We start from the raw sequence: 27,186 nt of genomic DNA on the forward strand, positions 1-27,186 counted from the left end.
TTACTCGCCTCGCGAGTTCGCGTCGCTCATTTTGGTCGGAGTTTATTTGCCGCCTTGTCCTCAGGTTAAAGAGGCCCAACGCATGCTCGCCGATCAGATTCTGAGTGTGGAGCGAGCAAATCCAGATTCGTTGGTTATCGTACTTGGCGACTTTAACAAAGGTAATCTCAGCCACGAACTCCCCAAATACATACAATTCATTAAATGCCCAACCAGAGAAGGGAACACTCTGGATCACTGCTACACTACAGTCAGTAGAGCCTACCACGCCGTCCCCCGAGCAGCACTAGGACACTCTGACCATGCCATGGTCCACCTGATTCCTGCATACAGGCAGAAACTAAAACTCTGTAAACCTGCTGTGAGGACATCTAAACAGTGGACCAGTGAGGCTGTGGAAGATTTGCGGGCGTGCTTAGATTGTACTGACTGGGATATGTTCACGACTGCTACCAATAGTCTGGATGAACTCACAGAGGCTGCGACGTCCTACATCAGCTTCTGTGAGGACTGCTGTATCCCAACACGTACCAGGGTGAACTTTAACAACAATAAGCCCTGGTTCTCAGCAAAGCTCAGAAGGTTGAGGTTGGAGAAGGAGGAAGCATTTAGGAGTGGAGATAGAGACAGATTCAAGGAGTCGAAGAACAGGTTTAGCAAAGCGGTGAGAGAGGCTAAACGACTGTACTCAGAGAGACTAAAACACCAGTTCTCTACAAAAGACGCTGCTTCTGTCTGGAGAGGGCTCAGGCAGATCACCAACTACAAACCCAGAGCCCCCCACACCACTAACGACTCCCGCCTAGCCAACGACCTGAACGAGTTCTACTGTAGATTTGAAAGACAATTGGACTGTCCTGAACCACCCCTTCCGACCCAAGAGGCCCCATCCCCCACCAATACTACAGAGACGACTATCTCCCTTCATGAGGGAGAAGTTAATAGACTTTTCAAGAGGCAGAATCCACGCAAAGCAGCCGGGCCAGACTCTGTCTCTCCAGCCACCCTCAGGCACTGCGCTGACCAGCTGTCTCCGGTGTTCACCAACATCTTTAACACCTCCCTGGAGACATGCCATGTACCAGCCTGTCTCAAGTCCTCCACCATCATCCCTGTGCCCAAAAAGCTAAGGCCAACAGGACTAAATGATTACAGACCGGTCGCCCTTACATCTGTGGTAATGAAGTCTTTTGAGCGCCTGGTCCTGGCACACCTCAAAGCCATCACAGACCCTCTCCTGGACCCCCTTCAGTTTGCCTACAGAGCCAACAGGTCTGTGGACGATACAGTTAACATGGCCCTCCACTTCACCCTACAGCATCTGGACGCCACAGCATCCTACGCCAGGATCCTGTTTGTGGACTTCAGCTCTGCCTTCAACACCATCATCCCTGCCCTGCTTCAGGACAAGCTCTTCCAGCTGAACGTGCCATACACCACCTGTAAATGGATCACAGACTTCCTGTCTGACAGGAAGCAGTGCGTTAAGCTGGGAACACAAGTCTCTGACTCCAGGTCCATCAGCACCGGAACTCCTCAGGGCTGCGTCCTTTCCCCTCTGCTCTTCTCCCTGTATACCAACAGCTGCACCTCCAATCATTTGTCCGTCAAACTATTGAAGTTTGCGGATGACACCACCCTCATTGGGCTGATCTCTGGTGGGGATGAGTCTGACTATAGGTGGGAAGCTGACAATCTGGTGACCTGGTGTAGCCAGAACAGCTTAGAGCTAAATGCTCTAAAGACAGTTGAGATGGTTGTGGACTTCAGGAAGAATACAGCACCACTCACCCCCATCACCCTGTTAAACTCCCCAGTCAAAATTGTAGAGTCCTTCCGCTTCCTGGGCACTATTCTCTCCCGGGACCTTAAGTGGGAATTGAACATCAGCTCCCTCACCAAGAAAGCTCAACAGAGGATGTACTTTCTACGGCAGCTGAAGAAATTCAACCTGCCAAAGACAATGATGGTGCAATTCTATACAGCGATCATTGAATCCATCCTCACCTCCTCCATAACCGTCTGGTATGCTGCTGCCACTGCCAAGGACAAGAGCAGACTGCAGCGTATCATCCACACTGCTGAGAAGGTAATTGCCTGCAATCTACCAACCCTCGAGGACCTGCACACGACAAGGTCCATGAGGCGAGCGAGGAAGATTATGGCCGATTTCTCCCACCCTGGACACTCTCTGTTTCAGCTACTCCCCTCCGGCAGAAGGCTTCGGTCCATCAGGACCAAAACCTCACGCCATAAAAACAGTTTCTTCCCATCTGCTGCTGGCCTGTTAAACAAGGCCAAGGGCTAACACTGTTTTTAACATTTGATCTACAGAATGACACCTTACCGATATTAACTATGTTACCCTAATTGTATTTTTTATTTTTAAATTATATCTTAAAGCTATTTTATATTCGATATTTATTTAATTTTATATACTTCAGCCCCTTGGTGTTAGACTTTTAACCCTTATTATAGTAAGACTTGTTTAAAACTTATTTAAGATTTTAGATTCCTATATGTTGAATGTATGCACCATCCTGCCAAAGTAAATTCCGTGTCGGTGTGAACTTACATGGCGAATAAAACCCTTTCTGATTCAAAACGCTCATCCTTACTGACGTTGCTGGCTGGCATCTTAGCGCTCTTGAGGGTTGCAGCGATCTCAGATCTTGTCGCGTCTGCAGCCACGTGTCCCCAAACCCTTAAGAGCGACATGGACCTGGGCAACGATATCATCCGCTGGTTTGTGTTTGTGGTGACTACAAAGTTTAACCGTTAGCCAAAGCCGGCTTCAGACCATTGCAAATAGGGCTATTACTCAAGATTAATAACAACCTCGTCAACGTCAAACTTTTTAACGTGTTGATCTGACTTCTTCTTGGAAAGGAGGTTGAACTTGGAAATCAGGTTATCTTTACATTCAGCTGACACGTTATCTACACGTTCCCAATCAGACGTAGACATTTTATTTCCCCCCCGTCATTGTTAAGTGCGATTTCCAGAGTGTCTCGTCCGCGTGATCTAGTTCAGCGCGTAGCAGTCTAATTCTCTCTTAGATCAGGGGCCAAGCTATAGGCCCCTGAACAAGATTCGTTTGGCATTGGAAGACGTGATGTGTGGTGCCACCGGAGCGGGGCAGCTCGGCCTCCCCCCCCCCACGAACGCACGCACGCCCCCACTAAACACTCGCATGCACCCCCCTAGGGTCTCGAGGAGGGATCACTTGGTACGATGGGTTTTCACCCGAAGACCCCACTAGCAGGGATCACGTGGTACGATGGGTTTTCACCCGAGGACTCCGCTAGCAGGGATCACGTGGTACGATGTGTTTTCACCCGAGGACCCCGCTAGCAGGGATCATGTGGTACGATGGGCTTTCACCCGAGGACCCCACTAGCAGGGATCACGTGGTATGATGGGTTTTCACCCGAAGACCCCACTAGCAGGGATCACGTGGTACGATGGGTTTTCATCCGAGGACCCCACTAGCGGGGACGTTCCACGGCTTCCCCGGACCAGGAAATTTTCCGAGCCCCCCCCAGACAGGATTATGTGGCGCCCTCCCCCCACAAAAAAGGGGGGCATAGAGCTTAGAGCTTTACAGGCCGGCCGCGATGAAGCATACACAACACGTGGGGGGGTGGTGGGAACTTCATCCAGCACCCAGCGTCAGAGTAAACAGCGGGCTGGGAGGGTTAAAGCAACAGGCCGATAATAAGTAGACACACAGAGAGAGGGACAATGGGGAGGGGGGTGGATGACGCGACCACCCCCTCCTCCCATCCCCAACGGCCAGAGCGCTCCTAACGGCCGCAAAGAGGATTCGATTGGATGCGCAGGATGATGTCACATGACCCGGGGGAGGGGGTGGGGGGGATTCGATTAGATGCACAGGATGACGTCATATGACCCGGGGGGGGGGGGGTGGGGGGCGGAGTTAAGGGGCTTGGGACATATATAAGGGTGGTGCAGGAGGGAGAATTTGTGGCAGAGTCCTTCTGGAGCGGCGGCGGTGGCGGGAGACAAGTTAGCCGTCCTCAGGGTCCGCGCTCGGGACGCCCGCAGGGTGGAGCTGAGAGCGATCGACGAGACAAAGTCCCCCAAGGCGAGAGAGAGAGAACATCTCCCTCGGCCCCGTTGGGCAGCGGCGGCAGCGGCCGCAGAGGTGAGCGGCGGACACGGACAAAGGAGGTCAGTTCGGTCGGCTCGGGCTCAGGCGGTGGACGCACTCTGAGACGGGTAGGTGAGAGAGGAGGAAGGGCTGCTGCTGGCTGGAGGGGGACATACACGGGAAAAAAATCTTAGCGCAGACTACTGACTTTGTGACGCATGTGTGTGCGTGTGTGTGTGAAGAGCGGTGGGACAGCGATCGGCGTACGACGGTGTGCGTGTGTGTGCATGTGTGAAGAGCGGTTACGGCCTTCATAGGTGCTGCTCGCTAACAGCACTTGCCCCTACAGTCTGTTAAGGCTATATGGGGGATCTTTGTGAAGAGCGGTGGGACAGCGATCGGCGTACCACGCTGTGCGTGTGTGTGGGTGGCTTTAATCAGCATAGGCACCCGTAAATAATTAATTAAACAGAGGGACGTTTGACTTTCACCGTAAGCGAGCGCGCAGAGATTAATTAATTAAGTGCTTACCGAGCGCGTGCAGAGATTAATTAATTAATTGCTTACCCAGCGCGTGCATATTAAACTACCCTACTACGGCTGCCCGCACCCACGCGCGTGGGTGGTCGCGCGCGTGGGTGGGGGGGTCACGTGGGTGGGGGAGGGCCGTCCAGCGCCCGTTGGCTGTTGACACAACGGCTTAGTATAAATAAATAATTAACTCTGAGCAGCCGCCAGCGGCGAGTGGGGGGGGTGGAGGGGTGCTGATGTCACCCCACCCGCTCGCGGGGGAGGGGGGAGGGGAAGATCAGCCCCCCCCCCACCTAGTGGGGAGTGGGGAGGGGGAGATCAGTCCCCCCCCACCTAATGGGGAGTGTGGAGGGGGGCATTAGCCCCCCACAGATGGAACCAGGGGGGTCGGTGTGTAAATGAGACCGGCGTTCCCTTTGAGAGTGGCTCACATCTCTTCAGGACACGTGAGCGACTCGATCGGGATGAGCTTTCTTGTGCTCGGGAGTTTGTTAAAAGATCTTCACGGCGACGTGGAAACGCTCCCTGTAGAGGCTTCACAGCTCTTGGGATTCTCCTCCTGCAAGCTGAACACAACAGCAGCCTCCATCTGTCACGCACCGGGGCTGTGGGCGGGGCTGTGGGTGGGGCTGTGGGCGGGGCTGTGGGCGGGGCTGTGGGCGGGGGCGGAGCCTTGAGGGGCGGGGCTTTGTGGGGTAGTGAGTGTGTGTGGAGTGTGACCTCTGTGGAGGAGGCTCGTGAAGGACGCTGCTGCTGCTGGGTAGTTGGAGGCAGTCGCCCTCCAACAACAACGAAGGGTGGAGAAGCGACGCTCAGAACAACGAGCGGAGCGCCGGGTGGCTAAAGCACAGCAGGTTGGCACAGTAGGGGGCACAGGTGGTGCATCAGCCACTCATCTCGGTCACCCGTGGCACCTGCTGGGTCTGCCCCGTGACCTCCTGCCAGCGGGCGTTCGACACACCACGTGACTGCCTCAATGTGCACCTAGCCTGGCACAAGCGTCGTGGTGACGTCACGTTGTGTAGTGTGAGGCTGTGTGTGTGGTGTGAGGCTGTGTGTGTGTAGTGTGAGGCTGTGTGTGGTGTGAGTCTGTGTGTAGTGTGAGGCTGTGTGTGGTGTGAGGCTGTGTGTAGTGTGAGGCTGTGTGTGTGTAGTGTGAGGCTGTGTGTGGTGTGGGCTGTGTAGTGTGAGGCTGTGTGTGTAGTGTGAGGCTGTGTGTAGTGTGAGGCTGTGTGTGTGTAGTGTGAGGCTGTGTGTGTACTGTGAGGCTGTGTGTAGTGTGAGGCTGTGTGTGTGGTGTGAGGCGTGTGTTGCCCTGGCTTGCCCTGGCTTGCCCCGGCAACGTCACGTGGTGTGTCTCGTGACTGCTGCTGCTGCCACCACAACACGCTTAGGGCTTTAAGGCTTTTCTGTTTATTATTAATCTGTCATTTTCCATGATTAGTCTGTGGTTTTCATTATTAATCTGTCATTGTTCATTATGAGTCTGTCATTAATCTGTCATTTTTCATTATTAACCTAATTTGTGTTTATTATTAATCTGTCATTTTTCATTATTAACCTAATTTTTGTTTATTATTAATCTGTCATTTTACGATGGCAAAAACGTGGTAGTCACGGAGACATTTGTCATCAGTGTTGTGAGTAGCCCGCAGTGAGAGCACGACTACACACACACAGACATACACACACACACAGACACACAGGTTGTGTGTGTGTGTGGGGTGAGGTTGCACAAGAGACACACACACAGACAGACACAGACACACAGAGACACACACACAGGTTGTGTGTGTGGGGTGAGGTTGCACAAGAGACACACACACACAGACACACACAGACACACAGGTTGTGTGTGTGGGGTAAGGTTGCACCACAGACACACACACACAGAGACACAGACACACACAGACACACACACACAGACACAGAGGTGGTTGTGTGTGTGGGGTGAGGTTGCACCAGAGACACACACACACAGACACACACACAGCCACACAGAGAGACACACACACAGACACACAGAGGTTGTTGTGTGTGTGTGGGGGGTGAGGTTGCACCAGAGACACACACACAGACACACACAGACACACACAGAGACACACAGACACACACAGACTCACAGAGACACACACACAAACACACACACAGACACACACAGGTTATTGTGTGTGTATGTGTGGGGTAAGGTTGCACCAGAGACACACACAGACACACACACACAGAGACACAGGTTGTTGTGTGTGTGTGTTTGTGTGTGTGTCTGTGTGTATCTGTGTTTGTGTATCTGTGTGTGTGTCTGTGTGTGTGTGTCTGTGTGTGTGTCTGTGTGTGTGTCTCTGTGTGTGTGTCTGTGTGTGTGTATGTGTGTGTGTCTCTGTGTGTCTGTATGTGTCTGTCTGTGTGTGTGTGTTAAGGTTGCACCATGTCGAGCCCATTGAAGCTGATCGTGAGCGCCGATTCCAACCGTGGGGGGCGGCGCTACATGGAGGACATCACAGAGGTGGGCGGAGTCTCTGTGTGTGTGTGTCTGTGTGTGTGTGTCTGTGTGTCTCTGTGTGTGTCTGTGTGTGTCTCTGTGTGTGTGTCTCTGTGTGTGTGTCTCTGTGTGTGTGTGTCTCTGTGTGTGTGTCTGTGTGTGTCTCTGTGTGTCTCTGTGTTTGTCTGTGTGTGTGTCTCTGTGTGTGTCTGTGTGTGTCTCTGTGTGTGTGTCTCTGTGTGTGTGTCTCTGTGTGTGTGTCTGTGTGTGTCTCTGTGTGTCTCTGTGTTTGTCTGTGTGTGTGTCTCTGTGTGTGTGTCTCTGTGTGTGTCTCTGTGTGTGTGTCTCTGTGTGTGTGTCTCTGTGTGTGTCTGTGTGTGTGTCTGTGTGTGTATCTGTGTGTGTCTCTGTGTGTGTGTCTGTGTGTGTCTGTGTGTGTGTCTGTGTGTGTGTCTGTGTGTGTGTCTCTGTGTGTGTCTCTGTGTGTGTGTCTGTGTGTGTCTCTGTGTTTCTCTGTGTGTGTCTGTGTGTGTCTGTGTGTCTCTGTGTGTCTCTGTGTGTGTCTGTGTGTATGTGTGTCTCTGTGTGTCTGTGTGTGTCTCTGTGTGTGTCTGTGTGTGTGTCTGTGTGTGTCTGTGTGTGTGTCTGTGTGTGTCTGTGTGTGTCTGTGTGTCTGTGTGTGTCTGTGTGTGTCTGTGTGTCTGTGTGTGTGTGTCTCTGTGTGTGTCTGTGTGTGTGTGTCTCTGTGTGTTTGGGGAGCGATAGTGTAGCGGTTAGCGCGCTGCACTATGAACCTGGCGACCCCGAGTTCGATTCCCGCTCACGGCCAACGCCCAGTGGCGATTATCTGAACCGGTCCTGGGCCTCCCCCTAGGTCGATTCGGCCTCAAACGAGTACCCGGTGCGGTGCGTGAACATCGCCACCGGGGAGACAAAGGCGGCCGGGCGTGGTGCCGGCCACCCACCCCCTCGTGTGCCCTCGCGGCCATCGCTGGCGCCGCTCGCTAACGGCACTCGCCTCTACGGTCCGCCAAGGCTGCACGGGGGATCTTTGTCCTCTTTGTCCGCCGGGTCGCCGGTCGAGGCCTAGGACCGACCCACAATGCACCGCTCGCGTCACGTGACGTTCCCCTCGCCGCCCCGTGCCCGCAGGTCTCCACCGAGGGCGACGGGGACGCCATCTTCCTGGCCGTGTTCGACGGCCACGGCGGCCCCCAGGCCGCTCGATTCGCCCGCCGCTGCCTCTGGCCCTCGATCCGCGCCCAGCCCGGGCTGTGGGGCGCCGCCGACCCCGTGGGAGTTTGCCACGCCATCCGTGACGGCTTTCTGGCGTGCCAGCGCGCCATGGGGGAGGAGCTGGGTGGGTCTCACGCGTGCTGCGCTATACACTACACTATACACTACTATACTATACTATACACTACACTATACACTACTATACACTACTATATACACTACTATACTATACACTACTATACTATACACTACTATACTATACACTACACTACTATACACTACTATATACACTACACTATACACTACACTATACACTACACTATACACTACACTATACACTACACTATACACTACACTATACACTACACTATACACTACACTATACACTACTATACACTACACTATACACTACACTACTATACACTACACTATACACTACACTATACACTACACTACTATACACTACACTATATACTACACTATACACTACACTATACACTACACTACTATACATTACTATACACTACACTACTATACATTACTATACACTACACTATACACTACACTACTATACACTACACTATACACTACTATACACTACTATGCACTACACTACTATACACTACACTATACACTACACTATACACTACTATACACTACTATACGCTACACTACTATACACTACTATACACTACACTATACACTACACTACTATACACTACACTACTATACACTACACTATACACTACACTATACACTACACTATACACTACTATACACTACTATACACTACACTATACACTACACTATACACTACACTACACTATATACTACACACTACACTACACACTACATTACACTATACACTACACTATACACTACACTAAATTAACGTTTTGTTCCACCATTTGAACCTCGTTTGCCTGTAGCACAATATGATAAAAAAAATTTAACCCTTTCATCTGGCAACAAAACTGACACCATTTTTTTCGTGTACAAGGAGTCATTGTTTGTGCATTGAGCACAATACCTGCGGTCGGAATGCAAACACAAAACACACAGCTCTGATAATGCATTGGCGGTGGAATTGATAAGTCCACACCCGAGACAGCTTCCCTTAGAGCCTCGTCTCACACATGACGTCTCACACGCGGTGTTAGACCAGATGATGATGATGACGTCTCACACTTGCGGTGTTAGACCAGGTGATGATGACGTCTCACACGCGGTGTTAGACCAGATGATGATGACGTCTCACACTTGCGGTGTTAGACCAGGTGATGATGACGTCTCACACTTGCGGTGTTAGACCAGGTGATGATGACGTCTCACACTTGCGGTGTTAGACCAGGTGATGATGACGTCTCACACACGCGGTGTTAGACCAGATGATGATGTCTCACACGCTGTGTTAGACCAGGTGATGACGACGTCTCACACTTGCGGTGTTAGACCAGGTGATGATGATGTCTCACACTTGCGGTGTTAGACCAGATGATGATGACGTCTCACACGTGGTGTTAGACCAGATGATGATGATGACGTCTCACACTTGCGGTGTTAGACCAGATGATGATGACGTCTCACACTTGCGGCGTTAGACCAGGTGATGATGACGTCTCACACACGCAGTGTTAGACCAGGTGATGATGACGTCTCACACAGGTGGTGTTAGACCAGGTGATGATGATGTCTCACACTTGCGGTGTTAGACCAGGTGATGATGACGTCTCACACACGCAGTGTTAGACCAGGTGATGATGACGTCTCACACAGGCGGTGTTAGACCAGGTGATGATGACGTCTCACGCTTGCGGTGTTAGACCAGATGATGATGATGACGTCTCACACTTGCGGTGTTAGACCAGGTGATGATGACGTCTCACACTTGCGGTGTTAGACCAGGTGATGATGTCATACACACGGTGTTAGACCATATGATGATGACGTCTCACACTTGCGGTGTTAGACCATATGATGATGACGTCTCACACTTGCGGTGTTACACCAGGTGATGATGACGTCTCACACACGCGGTGTTAGACCAGATGATGATGACGTCTCACACGCTGTGTTAGACCAGGTGATGACGACGTCTCACACTTGCAGTGTTAGACCAGGTGATGATGACGTCTCACACTTGCGGTGTTAGACCAGATGATGATGACGTCTCACACGCGGTGTTAGACCAGATGATGATGATGACGTCTCACACTTGCGGTGTTAGACCAGGTGATGATGACGTCTCACACTTGCGGTGTTAGACCAGATGATGATGACGTCTCACACTTGCGGTGTTAGACCAGGTGATGATGACGTCTCACACTTGCGGTGTTAGACCAGGTGACGATGACGTCTCACACTTGCGGTGTTAAAGCAGATGATGATGACGTCTCACACTTGCGGTGTTAGACCAGATGATGATGACGTCTCACACGCGGTGTTAGACCAGATGATGATGATGACGTCTCACACTTGCGGTGTTAGACCAGATGATGATGACGTCTCACACTTGCGGCGTTAGACCAGATGATGATGATGACGTCACACACTTGCGGCGTTAGACCAGGTGATGATGACGTCTCACACTTGCGGTGTTAGACCAGGTGATGATGACGTCTCACAAACGCAGTGTTAGACCAGATGATGATGATGTCTCACACTTGCGGTGTTAGACCAGGTGATGATGACGTCTCACACACGCAGTGTTAGACCAGGTGATGATGACGTCTCACACAGGCGGTGTTAGACCAGGTGATGATGTCTCACGCTTGCGGTGTTAGACCAGATGATGATGATGTCTCACACTTGCGGTGTTAGACCAGGTGATGATGACGTCTCACACTTGCGGTGTTAGACCAGGTGATGATGACATCACACACACGGTGTTAGACCATATGATGATGACGTCTCACACTTGCGGTGTTAGACCAGGTGATGATGACGTCTCACACTTGCGGTGTTAGACCAGATGATGATGACGTCTCACACTTGCGGTGTTAGACCAGGTGATGATTACGCCAAAAGGCGCAACGTTTTGTTGTGTGATTGGGGCCAAATGTAGCTGATAGAGGCAAAATAAACATTGAAATTGGTTTAATTTGTGGATCAGGGAAGGCTCTAAGAAAAGCCGTCTCGGGTGTGGACCAATCAAATTCAAGGACAGTCCCAATATTATTATCAGAGTTGTCTCTTTTGTTTGCATTTTGACTGCTTGTGTTGTGGTTATTGCAAACATGATGCCTTGAATAAAGGTGTCAGTTTTTCTGCCAGTTAAAAGGGTAAAACCTATTACTATATCTTGTTACTGGCAAAGGAGGTCTCATAATGAATTTGATCTTCTCCGATGGATGCTGCTTGATAGTTGGAGAGTGAAGAAACGTGAGTGTGGCTGATGCTGTCTGAAGTTACTTAGGAAATAACGAAGAGCAAAGAGAAGTGGTAGAGTTACCAATAAATTGATCAGAGTCTAATTTTATTTTGTCTCAATGTAATGGCAGGGAATATTGACAGAAATAATGTCATCAAACACTTCGCTGCATTTCACTGTAGCACTGCATTAATGGCAGTGAATGTTGCACAATACATTTATTTCACCCATGGCTAATGTGTAAGAGATTCTCGCAACATTTTTCATATTTGATATATTTTTGTTCAATAACATTGAAAATTGTAAAACGTTTCAAAATACCAAAAAACTTTTACAATTTAATTTTTGTTATAACAAATTTAATAACATAAAATTCCGAGCAACAATTGTCCATCTTACCTTCCAGAGGTTTTTTTGGCACACCACCCACCCACTCAATCACTCACCCACCCACCCACTCACACAGTCACTCACCCACTCAGTCACTAACCCACCCACACAGTCACTCACCCACCCACTCACACAGTCACTCACCCACCCACACAGTCACTCACCCACTCAGTCACTAATCCACCCACACAGTCACTCACCCACCCACTCAATCACTCACCCACCCACCCACCCACTCACACAGTCACTCACCCACTCAGTCACTCACCCACCCACACAGTCACTCACCCACTCAGTCACTCACCCACCCACCCACACAGTCACTCACCCACTCAGTCACTCACCCACCCACCCACTCACACAGTCACTCACCCACTAATTCACCCACCCACTCAATCACTCACCCACCCACTCACTCACAGTCACTCACCCACTCAGTCACTCACTCACCCACCCACCCACACAGTCACTAACTCACTCAGTCACTCACCCACCCACTCAATCACTCACCCACCCACCCACTCACACAGTCACTCACCCACCCACCCACTCAATCACTCACCCACCCACCCACTCAGTCACTAACCCACTCAGTCACTCACCCACCTACTCAGTCACTCACCCACCGACCCACTCACACAGTCACTCACCCACTCAGTCACTCACCCACCCACTCAATTACTCACCCACCCACTCACACAGTCACTCAATCACCCACCTACCCACCCACTCAGTCACTCACCCACACCTCTGTCTAACCCCCCCCCCCCTACAGTTAACTGGCCGCGCACACCGCAGGGCCATCCCAGCACGGCAGGCACCACGGCTTGCTGCTGCCTCATCAGGGGCGGTGACGAGCTCTACGTCGCCCACGTGGGAGACTCGCGAGCCGTCATCGCCCAGCGGCACCCCCGGGGGGGGGGCACCCCCGCCGACGGACCCCCCCCCCTTCAATGCACCCCGTCTATTCATTGGCCCCCCCTTCCTCACTGCGACCCATTTATTCAGCGGGCCCCCCTTCTTCCTTGCGCCCCATTTATTCAGCGGACCCCCCTTCGGACATGGGCCCCCCTTCTGTGAAGGCCCACCTAGCCTGGGACGGAACCCCACCTACACATGGCCAAGTTGTGGCGGACTTCATAGCGGCCATCGGCCAAGCCGTGGCAACACCGCAACCACCGCCACTGTCACAACCACCACAACTACAACCACAACCACCACTGTCACAACCACCACAACCACTGTCACAACCACCACCACTGTCACAACCACCACCACCACCACGGCCACCACTGTCACAACCACCACCACCACTGTCACAACCACCACCACCACCACCACGGCCACCACCACTGTCAAAACCACCACCACCACTGTCACAACCACCACCACCCCTGTCACAACCACCACCACTGTCACAACCACCACCACCACTGTCACAACCACCACTGTCACAACCACCACTGTCACAACCACCACTGTCACAACCACCACTGTCACAACCACCACTGTCACAACCACCACTGTCACAACCACCACCACTGTCACAACCACCACCACTGTCACAACCACCACTGTCACAACCACCACCACTGTCACAACCACCACCACCACCACCACGGCCACCACCACTGTCACAACCACCACCACCACGGCCACCACTGTCACAACCACCACCACCACGGCCACCACCACTGTCACAACCACCACCACGGCCACCACCTCTGTCACAACCACCACCACCACTGTCACAACCACCACCACTGTCACAACCACCATCACCACCGCCACCACTGTCACAACCACCACCACCACTGTCACAACCACCACCACCACCACTGTCACAACCACCACCACCACTGTCACAACCACCGCCACCACCACGGCCACCACTGTCACAACCACCACCACTACAACCACCGCCACGGCCACCACTGTCACAACCACCACCACCACTGTCACAACCACCACCACCACCACTGTCACAACCACCACCACCACTGTCACAACCACCGCCACCACCACGGCCACCACTGTCACAACCACCACCACCACCGCCCCGGCAGGAGGTGGACAAGGAGGAGGTGGTGGACGAGGTGGAGGAGGAGGTGGACGAGGTGGTGGACGAGATGGAAGAGGAGGAGGTGGACAAGGAGGTGGTGGTGGACAAGGAGGTGGACAAGGTGGTGGAGGTGGACGAGGTGGTGGAGGAGGTGGACGAGGTGGTGGATGAGGAGGTGAACGAGGTGGAGGAGGAGGTGGTGGACGAGGTGGTGGACGAGGTGGTGCCGCTACTTGCCGTGGCGTTGACGCGCGACCACAAGCCGGAGGATCCAGTGGAGAGGGAACGCATCGAGAGGCTGGGCGGGCGGTAAGACATTCGTGTGTATGTGTGTGTGTGCCTATGATACCATCAGTAGGCCTGGGCTCTGGGTCGTTCTTCGTGCTTTTGGAGTACCTGACCCTCTGCTCACGATCATTAAGGACCTTCATGATGGTGAGCGGGCCCGGGTAAAACTACGTGGCCGGGAGTCAGAGCCATTCCCTGTACACCTTGGGGTGCGACAGGGATGTCCTCTGGCTCCCACATTATTTAACATCTATTTTGACCGCGTAGTTCGTGAAGCCTTCAGTAGCTGTACCGGGGGAATCTTCATATGGTACAGATATAATGGGAGGCTGATCGATGCCCGGGTGCGGTCAAAGGATGGCTCCCTATTGCTCAACCACGTGATGTATGCTGATGATTTGGTAATAGCTGCTCATTCAGAGGAGGAATTGGAGACGCTGCTGCTGAGACTGGAGCGTGCCACTAAGAGGTGGGGCCTTACCATCAGCCCCACCAAAACTAAGCACCTGCCTGGGTATTTTGTACCATCGGACACTCCACCCCCACAACTCGCAATCGGTGATGGGGCAGTTGTGGAGAGAGTGGAGAGTTTCCCATACCTGGGCAGTGTGCTTATGACCGGCTCCAGTTTAACAGCAGAGGTCTCACTCCGAATCAGTCCAGCGACAATATCTTTTCATCGGTTGTGTAACGCTGTGTGGAAGCTACCTGGTCTGTCGCTCCACAGTAAGCGTCAGGTCTTCTCGGCCACGGTCATTCCCTCCCTTCTCTACGCTTGCGAAACGTGGACCCCCCTAATGGAACATCTTCGCCGGTGTGAAACATTTAGGCTGGCCTGCCTACGATCCATCCTGGGTTTAACCAGGCTGGATTGTGTGAGGAGCTCACAAATCCTTGAAAGATCTGGGCAAGGCACCATCGGTGAGCTCCTCCGGCAGGCAAGGCTGCGATGGCTGGGTCATGTAGCCCGCATGCCCAGCCACCGCATGCCGAAACAGCTTTTGTTCGGCCGGATTGAGGGGGCTAAACGAGCGCGGCACGGGCTAGAGAAGAGATGGAGTGATGTGGTACAGGAGGACGTGGAGCTGAGTGGACTTGCCGATGACTGGTGCCAGCGGTGTCAAGATCGGCCTCTGTGGAGGAGGCTTGTGAAGGACGCTTCTGGGCAGTTGGAGGCAGTCGCCCTCCAACAACAACGGAGGGCGGAGGAGCGACGCTCACAACAATGAGCGGAACGCCGGGTGGCTAAAGCACAGCAGGTTGCCACAGTAGGGGGCACAGGTGGTGCATCAGCCAGTCGTCTCAATCAGTCGACCCGTGGCACCTGGGTCTGCCCCGTGACCTCCTGCCCGCGGGCGTTCGAGACTTCACGTGGCCTCAGGGTGCACATAGCCTGGCACAAGCGTCGTGGTGACGTCACCGCCACTTAGTGGCGAATGGCGGTTGTTGTTGTGTGTGTGTATATATGTGTGTGTGTGTATGTGTGTATGGGTGTATGGGGAGGAGTAGTGTAGTGGTTTGCGCGCTGTGCTACGAACCTGATGACCCGGGTTCGATTCCCGCTCACAGCCAACACCAATCACGATTATCTGAACCGGTCCAGGGCCTCCCCTAGGTCGACTAAGCCTCAAATGAATACCTGGTGCGGTGTGTAAACATCGCCTCTAGGGATACAAAGGCGGCCGGGCGTGGTGCTGGGCACCCACCCCCTCGTGTACCTTTCTGGCATTCGTAGGTGCTGCTCGCTAACAGCACTTGCCCCTACAGTCTGTTACAGGCTACACGGGGGATCTTTGTCTTTGTGTGTGCTCGCTAACAGCACTTGCCCGTACAGTCTGTTAAGGCTACACGGGGGATCTTTGTCTTTGTGTGTCTGCCCACCAGGGTGATGAGGAAGCCAGGGGGGCCTTGCCGTGTGGCCTGGAGGAGGCCCCTTGTGGCTCACTGCGGCCCTGGGCAGCAAAGCTCAGCCACGGAGGACATCCCCTTCCTGGCCGTGTCACGCTCCCTCGGTACACACACACACACCTACACACACACCTACACACACACCTATACACACCTATACACACCTACACACACACCTACACACACCTACACACACCTACACACACACACACCTACACACACACACACCTACACACACACACACCTACACACACCCACACACACACACACCTACGCACACACCTACACACACACACCTACACACACACACACCTACACACACACACAGCTACACACACACTTACACAACAACAACAACAACAACCGCCATTCGCCACTAAGTGGCGGTGACGTCACCACGACGCTTGTGCCAGGCTATGTGCACCCTGAGGCCATGTGAAGTGTCGAACGCCCGCTGGCAGGAGGTCACGGGGCAGACCCAGGTGCCACGGGTCGACTGACTGAGATGACTGGCTGATGCACCACCTGTGCCCCCTACTGTGCCAACCTGCTGTGCTTTAGCCACCCGGCGCTCCGCTCGTTGTTCTGAGCGTCGCTCCTCCGCCCTCCGTTGTTGTTGGAGGGCGACTACCTCCAACTGCCCAGTAGCATCCTTCACGAGCCTCCTCCACAGAGGCCGATCTTGACACCGCTGGTACCAGTAATCGGCAAGTCCATTCAGCTCCACGTCCTCCTGTACCACATCACTCTATCTCTTCTCTAGCCCGTGCCGCGCTCGTTTAGCCCCCTCAATCCGGCCGAACAAAAGCTGTTTCGGCATGCGGTGGCTAGGCATGCGGGCTACATGACCCAGCCATCACAGCCTTGCCTGCCGGAAGAGCTCACCGATGGTGCCTTGCCCAGATCTTTCAAGGATTTGTGAGCTCCTCACACAATCCAGCCTGGTTAAACCCAGGATGGATCGTAGGCAGGCCAGCCTAAATGTTTCACACCGGCGAAGATGTTCCATTAGGGGGGTCCACGTTTCGCAAGCGTAGAGATGGGAGGGAATGACCGTGGCCGAGAAGACTTGACGCTTAGTGCGGAGCGACAGACTAGGTAGCTTCCACACAGCGTTACGCAACCGATCAAAGGATATTGCCGCTCGACTGATTCGGAGTGAGACCTCTGCTGTTAAACTGGAGCCGGTCATAAGCACACTGCCCAGGTATGGGAAACTCTCCACTCTCTCCACAACTGCCCCATCACCGATTGGGAGTTGTGGGGGTGGAGTGTCCGATGGTACAAAATACCCAGGCAGGTGCTTAGTTTTGGTGGGGCTGATGGTAAAGCCCCACCTCTTAGTGGCACGCTCCAGTCTCAGCAGCAGCGTCTCCAACTCCTCCTCTGAATGAGCAGCTATTACCAAATCATCAGCATACATGACGTGGTTGAGCAATAGGGAGCCATCCCTTGACCGCACCCGGGCATCGATCAGCCTACCATTATATATGTACCATATGGAGAGTCCCCCGGTACAGCTATTGAAGGCTTCACGAACTACATGGTCAAAATAGATGTTAAATAATGTGGGAGCCAGAGGACATCCCTGTCGCACCCCAAGGTGTACAGGGAATGGCTCTGACTCCCGGCCACGTAGTTTTACCCGGGCCCGCTCACCATCATGAAGGTCCTTAATGATCGTGAGCAGAGGGTCAGGTACTCCAAAAGCACGAAGAACAACCCAGAGCCCAGGTCTACTGATGGTATCATAGGCCTTGACCAGGTCAAGAAAGCAGATATGTAGGTCTTTTTGGAATTCCCTACAACTCTGCTGTAGCAGACGGACAGAAAATATGGCATCTTTGCAGGACCGCCCTTTCCTGAAACCGCATTGGGGCTCCGCAAGCCTCTCCTCAGCGTGCCTGGCAAGGCGATGTTGAATAATCCTTGCCAGGACCTTTCCCGGCACACTGAGGAGTGAGATGCCCCTGTAGTTGTTACAGTCCTGCGGAACCCGTCCAGTGGTCCAGACTGTTGTTATGATGTCATATAGGGCAGTCTGTGCACAAACGCCGCCCTCCCTCAGCATTTCGCTTGGGAGATCATCTCTGCCCGCTGCCTTTCCTGGTCTCAGACTCCGGATCGCCTTCAGTACTTCCTCAACAGATGGCACCTCAGCCAGCCACTCACAGGGGGTGACTTCTTCCAATATTTGAGGCACCGCAGCCTCAGCAGGGTCATCCTCACTTTGTGCCACGATATTTTCCCGGCTGAGGGATTTTCCCTCCCCCAGGACCTCACAGAAATGCTCAGCAAATCTGCAAACCTGTTCCTGGGGGTCGAAGATTGGGTCACCGTTTTTTCCCCTAATGATGGTAATAGGTGTTGCGCTGCAGATTACTTTTTTGATGGAGTTAAATAGAGATTTGTGATCACGGGCCACTGAGGCAGACTCCATCTCCTCAGCAACCCACGACCACCACCCATCCTTGCAGCACCTCATGGCTCTCCGAACCTCCGAGCGAAGGCTGTGGTAAGCCTCCTCATTCTCTGACGTGGGATTCTGTAACCGATGACAGTGGGCCTGTCGTTTTTTCTCAACCATCCTGAACACCTCCTCTGTCAGCCAGGGTCTCTGGGGAGGTCTGGACCGCGTACCCAAAGCAGCCATTGCAGCTGCATGAGTCACAGTCCTAAACCTCGCCCATTTACCCTCGACATCAGGAGGAGTCGGGGACGATGCCAATCCCAGCCGCAAGCGATGATGAAATTCTCGCTTGCAACTTTCATCAGATAACTGAGACCAGGCCACTTTAGGTTGGAATGGGGTCCTGGGTGTACACCCACCACCGGAGTTGAAGAATAGCAGGCACATCTTACAGATGACTAGTCGGATGGTCAGAAGGCAGATCAGCTCCACGGTAGGTCCTGGTGTCAAGGACATGGGCTAGCATCCGCTGGTCCGTCACTATGTAGTCCAGCAGATGTTCTTGCTTGGACCCGGCATGCATCCATGATGTTGTGTGGATGCGCCGATGCCGGAACAGCGTGTTGGTAATTACTAGCCCATGGGTTGCACAAAAATCTAGCAGCCTTCTACCATTGTTATTGAGCTGATCTGGCCCATGCCCTCCAATCACTCCAGACCAGGTGCCAGTATCATGACCAACTCGGGCATTTAAGTCACCCAACATGATGACTCTATCCCGAGGGGCCACTTTAGCCAGCACCTGTGACAGGAGGTCATAGAAGGCATCTGACTCATCGGCTTTGCCTGCATCCCTCCACGGATGTTCATCTTCGGTGGGGGCATAAGTAACCACGACCACCATTCCTCGCCTCCAGTTGATGGGAAGGCGAGCCCAAAGTAGCCTGGGACTTACAGCTTCCCACACCTCACCGCCATGTTCCCACGCCCCTTTATTCTTTTGTTCAAAAGAAGAGCCACACCCTGTTGTTTGGCAGTCTGCTGCCCCGAGTAGAGGACTGTCCACCCCTCATAGTGGCAGGAGCCAGAGCCGGTCCACCAGACCTCCTGAATGCCACATAGATCCAGGCGGTACCGGTCCAGCTCCCGACAGAGGAGTGGCAGCCTCTCCTCCGCAGTGAGTGTTCGAACATTCCACGTGGCCACCCATAGTGGTTTTTCGTTGTTTCTGGAGGAGCCCCGAGGGTAGATATTCAATCTCCTGGCTCCGCCAATTGGGGTTTGGCCAGGAGACGTCATAGACGCCTGGCCTCCCGGGGCCTCCGGCACAAGCTTATTAGTTATATATTCTTAATTCGTGGTTTAGTGGTAATTAATTGAAGGTGGAGGGGTTACCAGCCCCTCACATCCATCCAGAGCCCCCGTTTAGCCCCTGTGGTGGACACATATGCCATGAGGGGAGGAGCCAATCAAAATTGGACCTCCCCCCACAGCACTGTCCACGACAGAGTTGCCCGTCCGGCACACACACCTACACACACACCTACACACACCTACACACACACCTATACACACACCTACACACACCTACACACACCTACACACACACCTACACACACACCTACACACACACCCCTACACACACACACCTACACACACACCTACACACACACCTACACACACCTACACACACACCTACACACACACCTATACACACCCGTGGCACCTCCTGGCGACCTCCTGCCAGCGGGCATTCGACACTTCATCTGGCGTTAAAAGTGCACGTAGCCTGGCACAGGCGCCCTGGTTATGTCATCGCCACCTAGTGGCGAATGGCGGTTGTTGTGAAACGTGTGTTCATGTATATGTGTGTGTACGCGTAGGTGTGTTTACGTGTGTGTTTACGAGTGTGTGTACGCGTGTGTACGTGTGTGTGTGTACGTGTGTGTGTGTACGTGTGTGTGTACGTGTGTGTACGTGTGTGTGTACGTGTGTGTACGTGTGTGTGTACATGTGTGTGTACGTGTGTGCGTGTGTACGTGTGTGTGTACGTGTGTCCGTGTGTGTACGTGTCCGTGTGTGTACGTGTGTGTGTGTGTACGTGTGTGTACGTGTGTGTACGTGTGTGTGTGTGTGTACGTGTGTAAGTGTGTGTGTACGTGTGTGTGTGTACATGTGTGTGTGTACGTGTGTGTGTATGTGTGTGCGTACGTGTGTACGTGTGTGTGTACGTGTGTACGTGTGTGTGTGTACGTGTGTGTGTGTACGTGTGTGTGTGTGTGTACGTGTGTGTGTACGTGTGTGTGTGTACGTGTGTGTGTGTACGTGTGTGTGTACGTGTGTGTACGTGTGTGTGTGTGTACGTGTGTGAGTGTGTACGTGTGTGAGTGTGTACGTGTGTGTGTGTGTACGTGTGTGTGTGTACGTGTGTGTGTGTGTACGTGTGTGTGTACGTGTGTGTGAGTGTGTACGTGTGTGAGTGTGTACGTGTGTGAGTGTGTACGTGTGTGCGTGTGTACGTGTGTACGTGTGTGTGTACGTGTGGGTGTGTGTGTGTGTACGTGTGTGTGTGTACGTGTGTGTGTGTGGTACGTGTGTGTGTGTACGTGTGTACGTGTGTGTGTGTGTGTTGGCGATATCCCACAGGGGACCTCTGGAGCTACGACTTTGCGAGCGCCCAGTTTGTGGTCTCCCCCGAGCCAGACGTCAGCGCCTACAGGCTGGACCCAGGGCACCACCGCTACCTGGTGCTGGCCACCGATGGAGTCTGGGATGTCCTCACGCCCACAGAGGCCGTGGCGCTCTGTCATCGTGCGGACGCACAGCAGCAGCAGCGAGCACGGGCACGTCTACATACACACACACACACACGTCTACATACACACAAACGTCTACATACACACACACACACGTCTACATACATACACACACACACGTCTACATACACACACACACACACGTCTACATACACACACACACGTCTACATACACACACACACACGTCTACATACACACACACACACGTCTACATACACACACACACGTCTACATACACACACACACGTTTACACACACACTATACACACACACACGTCTACATACACTCACACACGTCTACATACACGCACACACGTCTACATACACACACACGTCTACATACACACACACGTCTACATACACACACGTCTACACACACACACACGTCTACATACACACAACAACAACCGCCATTCGCCACTAAGTGGCTGTGACATCACCACGATGCTTGTGCCAGGCTATGTGCACCCTGAGGCCACGTGAAGTGTCGAACGCCCGCTGGCAGGAGGTCACGGGGCAGACCCAGGTGCCACAGGTCGACTGACTGAGATGACTGGCTGATGCACCACCTGTGCCCCCTACTGTGCCAACCTGCTGTGCTTTAGCCACCCGGCGCTCCGCTCGTTGTTCTGAGCGTCGCTCCTCCGCCCTCCGTTGTTGTTGGAGGGCGACTGCCTCCAACTGCCCAGTAGCATCCTTCACGAGCCTCCTCCACAGAGGCCGATCTTGACACCGCTGGTACCAGTCATCGGCAAGTCCACTCAGCTCCACGTCCTCCTGTACCACATCACTCCATCTCTTCTCTAGCCCGTGCCGCGCCCGCTTAGCCCGCTCAATCCGGCCAAACAAAAGCTGTTTCGGCATGCGGTGGCTGGGCATGCGGGCTACATGACCCAACCATCGCAGCCTTGCCTGCCGGAGGAGCTCACCGATGGGACCCTGCCCAGATCTTTCAAGGATTTGTGAGCACCTCACACAATCCAGCCTGGTTAAACCCAGGATGGATCGTAGGCAGGCCAGCCTAAATGTTTCCAACCGGCGAGAGAAGGGAGGGAATGACCGTGGCCGAGAAGACCTGAAGCTTAGTGCGGAGCGAGAGACCAGGTAGCTTCCACACAGCGTTACGCAACCGATGAAAAGATATTGCCGCTCGACTGATTCGGAGTGAGACCTCTGCTGTTAAACTGGAGCCAGTCATAAGCACACTGCCCAGGTATGGGAAACTCTCCACTCTCTCCACAACTGCCCCATCACCGATTGGGAGTTGTGGGGGTGGAGTGTCCGATGGTACAAAATACCCAGGCAGGTGCTTAGTTTTGGTGGGGCTGATGGTAAGGCCCCACCTCTTAGTGGCACGCTCCAGTCTCAGCAGCAGCGTCTCCAACTCCTCCTCTGACTGAGCAGCTATTACCAAATCATCAGCATACATAACGTGGTTGAGCAATAGGGAGCCATCCCTTGACCGCACCCGGGCATCGATTAGCCTCCCATTATATCTGTACCATATGGAGATTCCCCCGGTACAGCTATTGAAGGCTTCATGAACTACGTGGTCAAAATATATGTTAAATAATGTGGGAGCCAGAGGACATCCCTGTCGCACCCCAAGGTGTGCAGGGAATGGCTCTGACTCCCGGCCACGTAGTTTTACCCGGGCCCGCTCACTATCATGAAGGTCCTTAATGATCGTGAGCAGAGGGTCAGGTACTCCAAAAGCACGAAGAACGACCCAGAGCCCAGGCCTACTGATGGTATCATAGGCCTTGACCAGGTCAATAAAGCAGAGATGTAGGTCTTGTTGGAATTCCCTACACCTCTGCTGTAGCAGACGGACAGAAAATATGGCATCTGTGCAGGACCGCCCTTTCCTGAAACCGCATTGGGGTTCCGCAAGCCTCTCCTCAGCGTGCCTGGCAAGGCGATGTTGAATAATCCTTGCCAGGACCTTTCCCGGCACACTGAGGAGTGAGATGCCCCTGTAGTTGTTACAGTCTGTGCGGTCCCCCTTCTTAAAAAGGGGGACCACCAGGGCATACTTCCAATCCTACGGAACCCGTCCAGTGGTCCAGACACACACACACATATACACACACACGTCTACATACACACACACGTCTACATACACACACACGTCAACATACACACGTCTACATACACACACACACGTCTACATACACACACACACGTCTACATACACACACACACACGTCTACATACACACACACACACGTCTACATACACACACACACGTCTACATACACACACACACGTCTACATACACACACACGTCTACATACACACACACACTATATATACACACACACACACGTCTACATACACACACACGTCTACATACACACACACACGTCTACACACACACACACGTCTACATACACGCACACACGTCTACATACACACACACATATACACACGTCTACATACACACACACACGTCTACATACACACACACGTCTACATACACACACACACACACGTCTATATACACACACACGTCTACACACACACACGTCTACACACACACACACGTCTACATACACACACACACGTCTACATACACACACACACACGTCTACACACACACACGTCTACATGCACACACACACACTATACATACACACACTATATACACACACACACACGTCTACACACACACACGTCTACATGCACACACACGTCTACATACACACACACACGTCTGCATACACACACACGTCTACATACACACACACACATATACACACACGTCTACATACACACACACACGTCTACATACACACACACACACGTCTACACACACACACGTCTACATACACACACACACGTCTACATACACACAAACACGTCTACACACACACACACACGTCTACATACACGTCTACATACACACACACACGTCTACATACACACACACACATATACACACACGTCTACATACACACACGTCTACATACACACACACAATATACACACACACACACACGTCTACATACACACACACACACGTCTACATACACACACACACGTCTACATGCACACACACACACTATGTCTACACACACACACGTCTACATATACACACACACGTCTACACACACATGTCTACGCACACACACGTCTACGCACACACACTATATACATACACACACACACGTCTACATGCACTTACACGTCTCATCCTGCAGGCCAGCGGCGGTGGTGCCGGTGGTTGCGCTGCTGGTGGTGCCGGTGGTTGTGCTGGTGGTGGTGCCGGTGGTTGTGCTGGTGGTGCTGCCGCTGGTTGTGCTGCTGGTGGTTCCGGTGGTTGTGCTGGTGGTGCTGCCGGTGGTTGTGCCGGTGGTTGTGCTGCTGGTGGTGCTGGTTGTTGTGCCGGTGGTGCCAGCAGCAGCAGCAGCAGCAACAGCAGCAGCAGCAGCGGTGTAGACCTGACGCTGGCGCAGGCGCTGGTGGCGGAGGCGCTGTCCCGCTGGCACCGGCTCGGCACCAAGGCCGACAACGTGAGCGCCGTGGTGGCGCGGCTGTGCCCGTCGGCGGCGTCGCCGGCGCCCCGGCTCGGTGCCGACGGCGCCGCTGGCGCCGAGCTCGTTGCCGGCGGAGGAGGAATGGTCGCTGGTGGTGGTGGTGGTGGCGCTGTCCGTGCGTCAGCCCTGGCCAGGAGTGGAACCGAGGTTCTACGAGGGCCGGGCACCGAGGAGCTACCCAGCAACAACAGCAGCAGCAGCAACAACAACAGCAGCAGCAGCGGCAACAGCAGCAGTGGGAAGTTCACTCCACTGCTGGCTGACCTGGTGAGGGCACCGTCACGATGCGTGGTGTGTGTGTGTGTACGTGTGTATGTGTGTGCGTGTGTACGTGTGTTTGTGTGTATGTGTATTTGTGTGCGTGTGTGTGTGTTTGTGTGTATGTGTGCGTGTTTGTGTGTGTGTACGTGTGCGTGCGTGTGCGTGTGTGTGTGCGTGTACGTGTGTTTGTGTGTGTACGTGTGTGTGTGTTTGTGTGTATGTGTGCGTGTTTGTGTGTGTACGTGTGTGTGTATATGTGTTTATGTGTGTTTGTGTGTATGTGTGCGTGTTTGTGTGTGTACGTGTGTGTGTGTGTATATATGTGTTTGTGTGTGTATGTGTGTTTGTGTGTATGTGTGTGTGTTTGTGTGTACGTGTGTGTGTGTGGATGTGTACGTGTGTGTGTACGTGTGTTTGTGTGTATGTGTGTTTGTGTGTAAGTGTGCGTGTGTTTGTCTGTCCAGCGAAACGATCCCCTACCTCATTGGTGTCGGACGGTAATGCTGTGACTCTGTGTGTGGTGAGTCTATGGGTCTCTGTGTGTGGTGAGTCTATGAGTCTCTGTGTGTGGTGAGTCTATGGGTCTCTGTGTGTGGTGAGTCTATGGGTCTCTGTGTGTGGTGAGTCTATGAGTCTCTGTGTGTGGTGAATCTATGGGTCTCTGTGTGTGGTGAGTCTATGGGTCTCTGTGTGTGGTGAGTCTATGAGTCTCTGTGTGTGGTGAGTCTATGGGTCTCTGTGTGTGGTGAGTCTATGGGTCTCTGTGTGTGGTGAGTCTATGAGTCTCTGTGTGTGGTGAGTCTGTGGGTCTCTGTGTGTGGTGAGTCTATGGGTCTCTGTGTGTGGTGAGTCTATGGGTCTCTGTGTGTGGTGAGTCTATGGGTATCTGTGTGTGGTGAGTATATGGGTCTCTATGTGTGGTGAGTCTATGGGTCTCTGTGTGTGGTGAGTCTATGGGTCTCTGTGTGGTGAGTCTATGGGTCTCTGTGTGTGGTGAGTCTATGGGTCTCTGTGTGTGGTGAGTCTATGGGTCTCTGTGTGTGGTGAGTCTATGGGTCTCTGTGTGTGGTGAGTCTATGGGTCTCTATGTGTGGTGAGTCTATGGGTCTCTGTGTGTGGGTAACTCCCCACCCCCTCCCTTTCCAGGGCTGCAGCCAGGAGGAGATTCCCAGCAAGCGCAGCCGCAGGAGCGGCCCTCACGAGGGCACCGCCTCAGACTAGCACCTCAGACTAGCGCCTCAGACTAGTACCTCAGACTAGCGCCTCAGACTAGCACCTCAGACTAGCGCCTCAGACTAGCGCCTCAGACTGGCGCCTCAGACTAGCACCTCAGACTGGCGCCTCAGACTAGCGCCTCAGACTAGCGCCTCAGACTAGTGCCTCAGACTAGTGCCTCAGACTAGCGCCTCAGACTGGTGCCTCAGACTAGCACCTCAGACTAGCGCCTCAGACTAGCGCCTCAGACTGGCGCCTCATACTAGCGCCTGAGACTAGCGCCTCAGACTGGCGCCTCAGACTAGCGCCTCAGACTAGCGCCTCAGACTAGCGGGGACCCTGGTAGAGGGACCCCGGTAGAGGGACCCTGGTAGAGGGACCCCGGTAGAGGGACCCCGGTAGAGGGACCCTGGTAGAGGGACCCCGGTAGAGAGACCCCGGTAGAGGGACCCCGGTAGAGGGACCCTGGTAGAGGGACCCCGGTAGAGGGACCCCGGTAGTGGGACCCTGGTAGAGGGACCCCAGTAGAGGGACCCTGGTAGAGGGACCCAGGTAGAGGGACCCTG

General features: G+C 53.3%; 2 protein-coding genes across 2 annotated transcripts; both read left to right on the forward strand.

The window, feature by feature from the left end:
- Positions 1-5,796: 5,796 nt before the first annotated feature.
- Positions 5,797-9,280, forward strand: LOC142915926 (uncharacterized). The gene is made up of 3 exons (XM_076061548.1): positions 5,797-6,285; positions 7,063-7,148; positions 8,277-9,280. The coding sequence occupies exons 2-3, from the start codon at positions 7,071-7,073 to the stop codon at positions 9,270-9,272; spliced, it is 1,074 nt and encodes a 357-aa protein (XP_075917663.1). The 5' UTR covers positions 5,797-6,285; positions 7,063-7,070; the 3' UTR covers positions 9,273-9,280.
- Positions 9,281-13,808: 4,528 nt separating this feature from the next.
- LOC142915939 (uncharacterized) lies at positions 13,809-26,822 on the forward strand. Its single transcript, XM_076061564.1, has 5 exons — positions 13,809-14,491; positions 16,355-16,482; positions 21,435-21,699; positions 24,814-25,411; positions 26,552-26,822. Exons 1-5 carry the CDS (start codon positions 14,250-14,252, stop codon positions 26,624-26,626), a joined length of 1,308 nt encoding a protein of 435 aa, XP_075917679.1. The 5' UTR covers positions 13,809-14,249; the 3' UTR covers positions 26,627-26,822.
- Positions 26,823-27,186: the final 364 nt, after the last annotated feature.

The sequence above is a fragment of the Petromyzon marinus genome, unplaced genomic scaffold, assembly GCF_048934315.1.
Source record: "Petromyzon marinus isolate PM22_M1 ecotype Great Lakes invasive population unplaced genomic scaffold, UKy_Petmar_22M1.pri1.0 PM_G_Scaffold_37, whole genome shotgun sequence".
Taxonomy (NCBI): Eukaryota; Metazoa; Chordata; class Hyperoartia; order Petromyzontiformes; family Petromyzontidae; genus Petromyzon; species Petromyzon marinus.

Bases quoted from the DNA above. Each gene is read 5' to 3' on its own strand.
- LOC142915926 (XM_076061548.1), top strand. From the start codon at position 7,071: ATGTCGAGCCCATTGAAGCTGATCGTGAGCGCCGATTCCAACCGTGGG. The intron at 7,149-8,276 runs GTGGGCGGAGTC...CCGTGCCCGCAG, and splicing joins ACATGGAGGACATCACAGAG to GTCTCCACCGAGGGCGACGG.
- LOC142915939 (XM_076061564.1), top strand. From the start codon at position 14,250: ATGGAAGAGGAGGAGGTGGACAAGGAGGTGGTGGTGGACAAGGAGGTG. The intron at 16,483-21,434 runs GTACACACACAC...GATATCCCACAG, and splicing joins GGCCGTGTCACGCTCCCTCG to GGGACCTCTGGAGCTACGAC. The intron at 21,700-24,813 runs GTCTACATACAT...CCTGCAGGCCAG, and splicing joins CTACATACACACACACACAC to CGGCGGTGGTGCCGGTGGTT.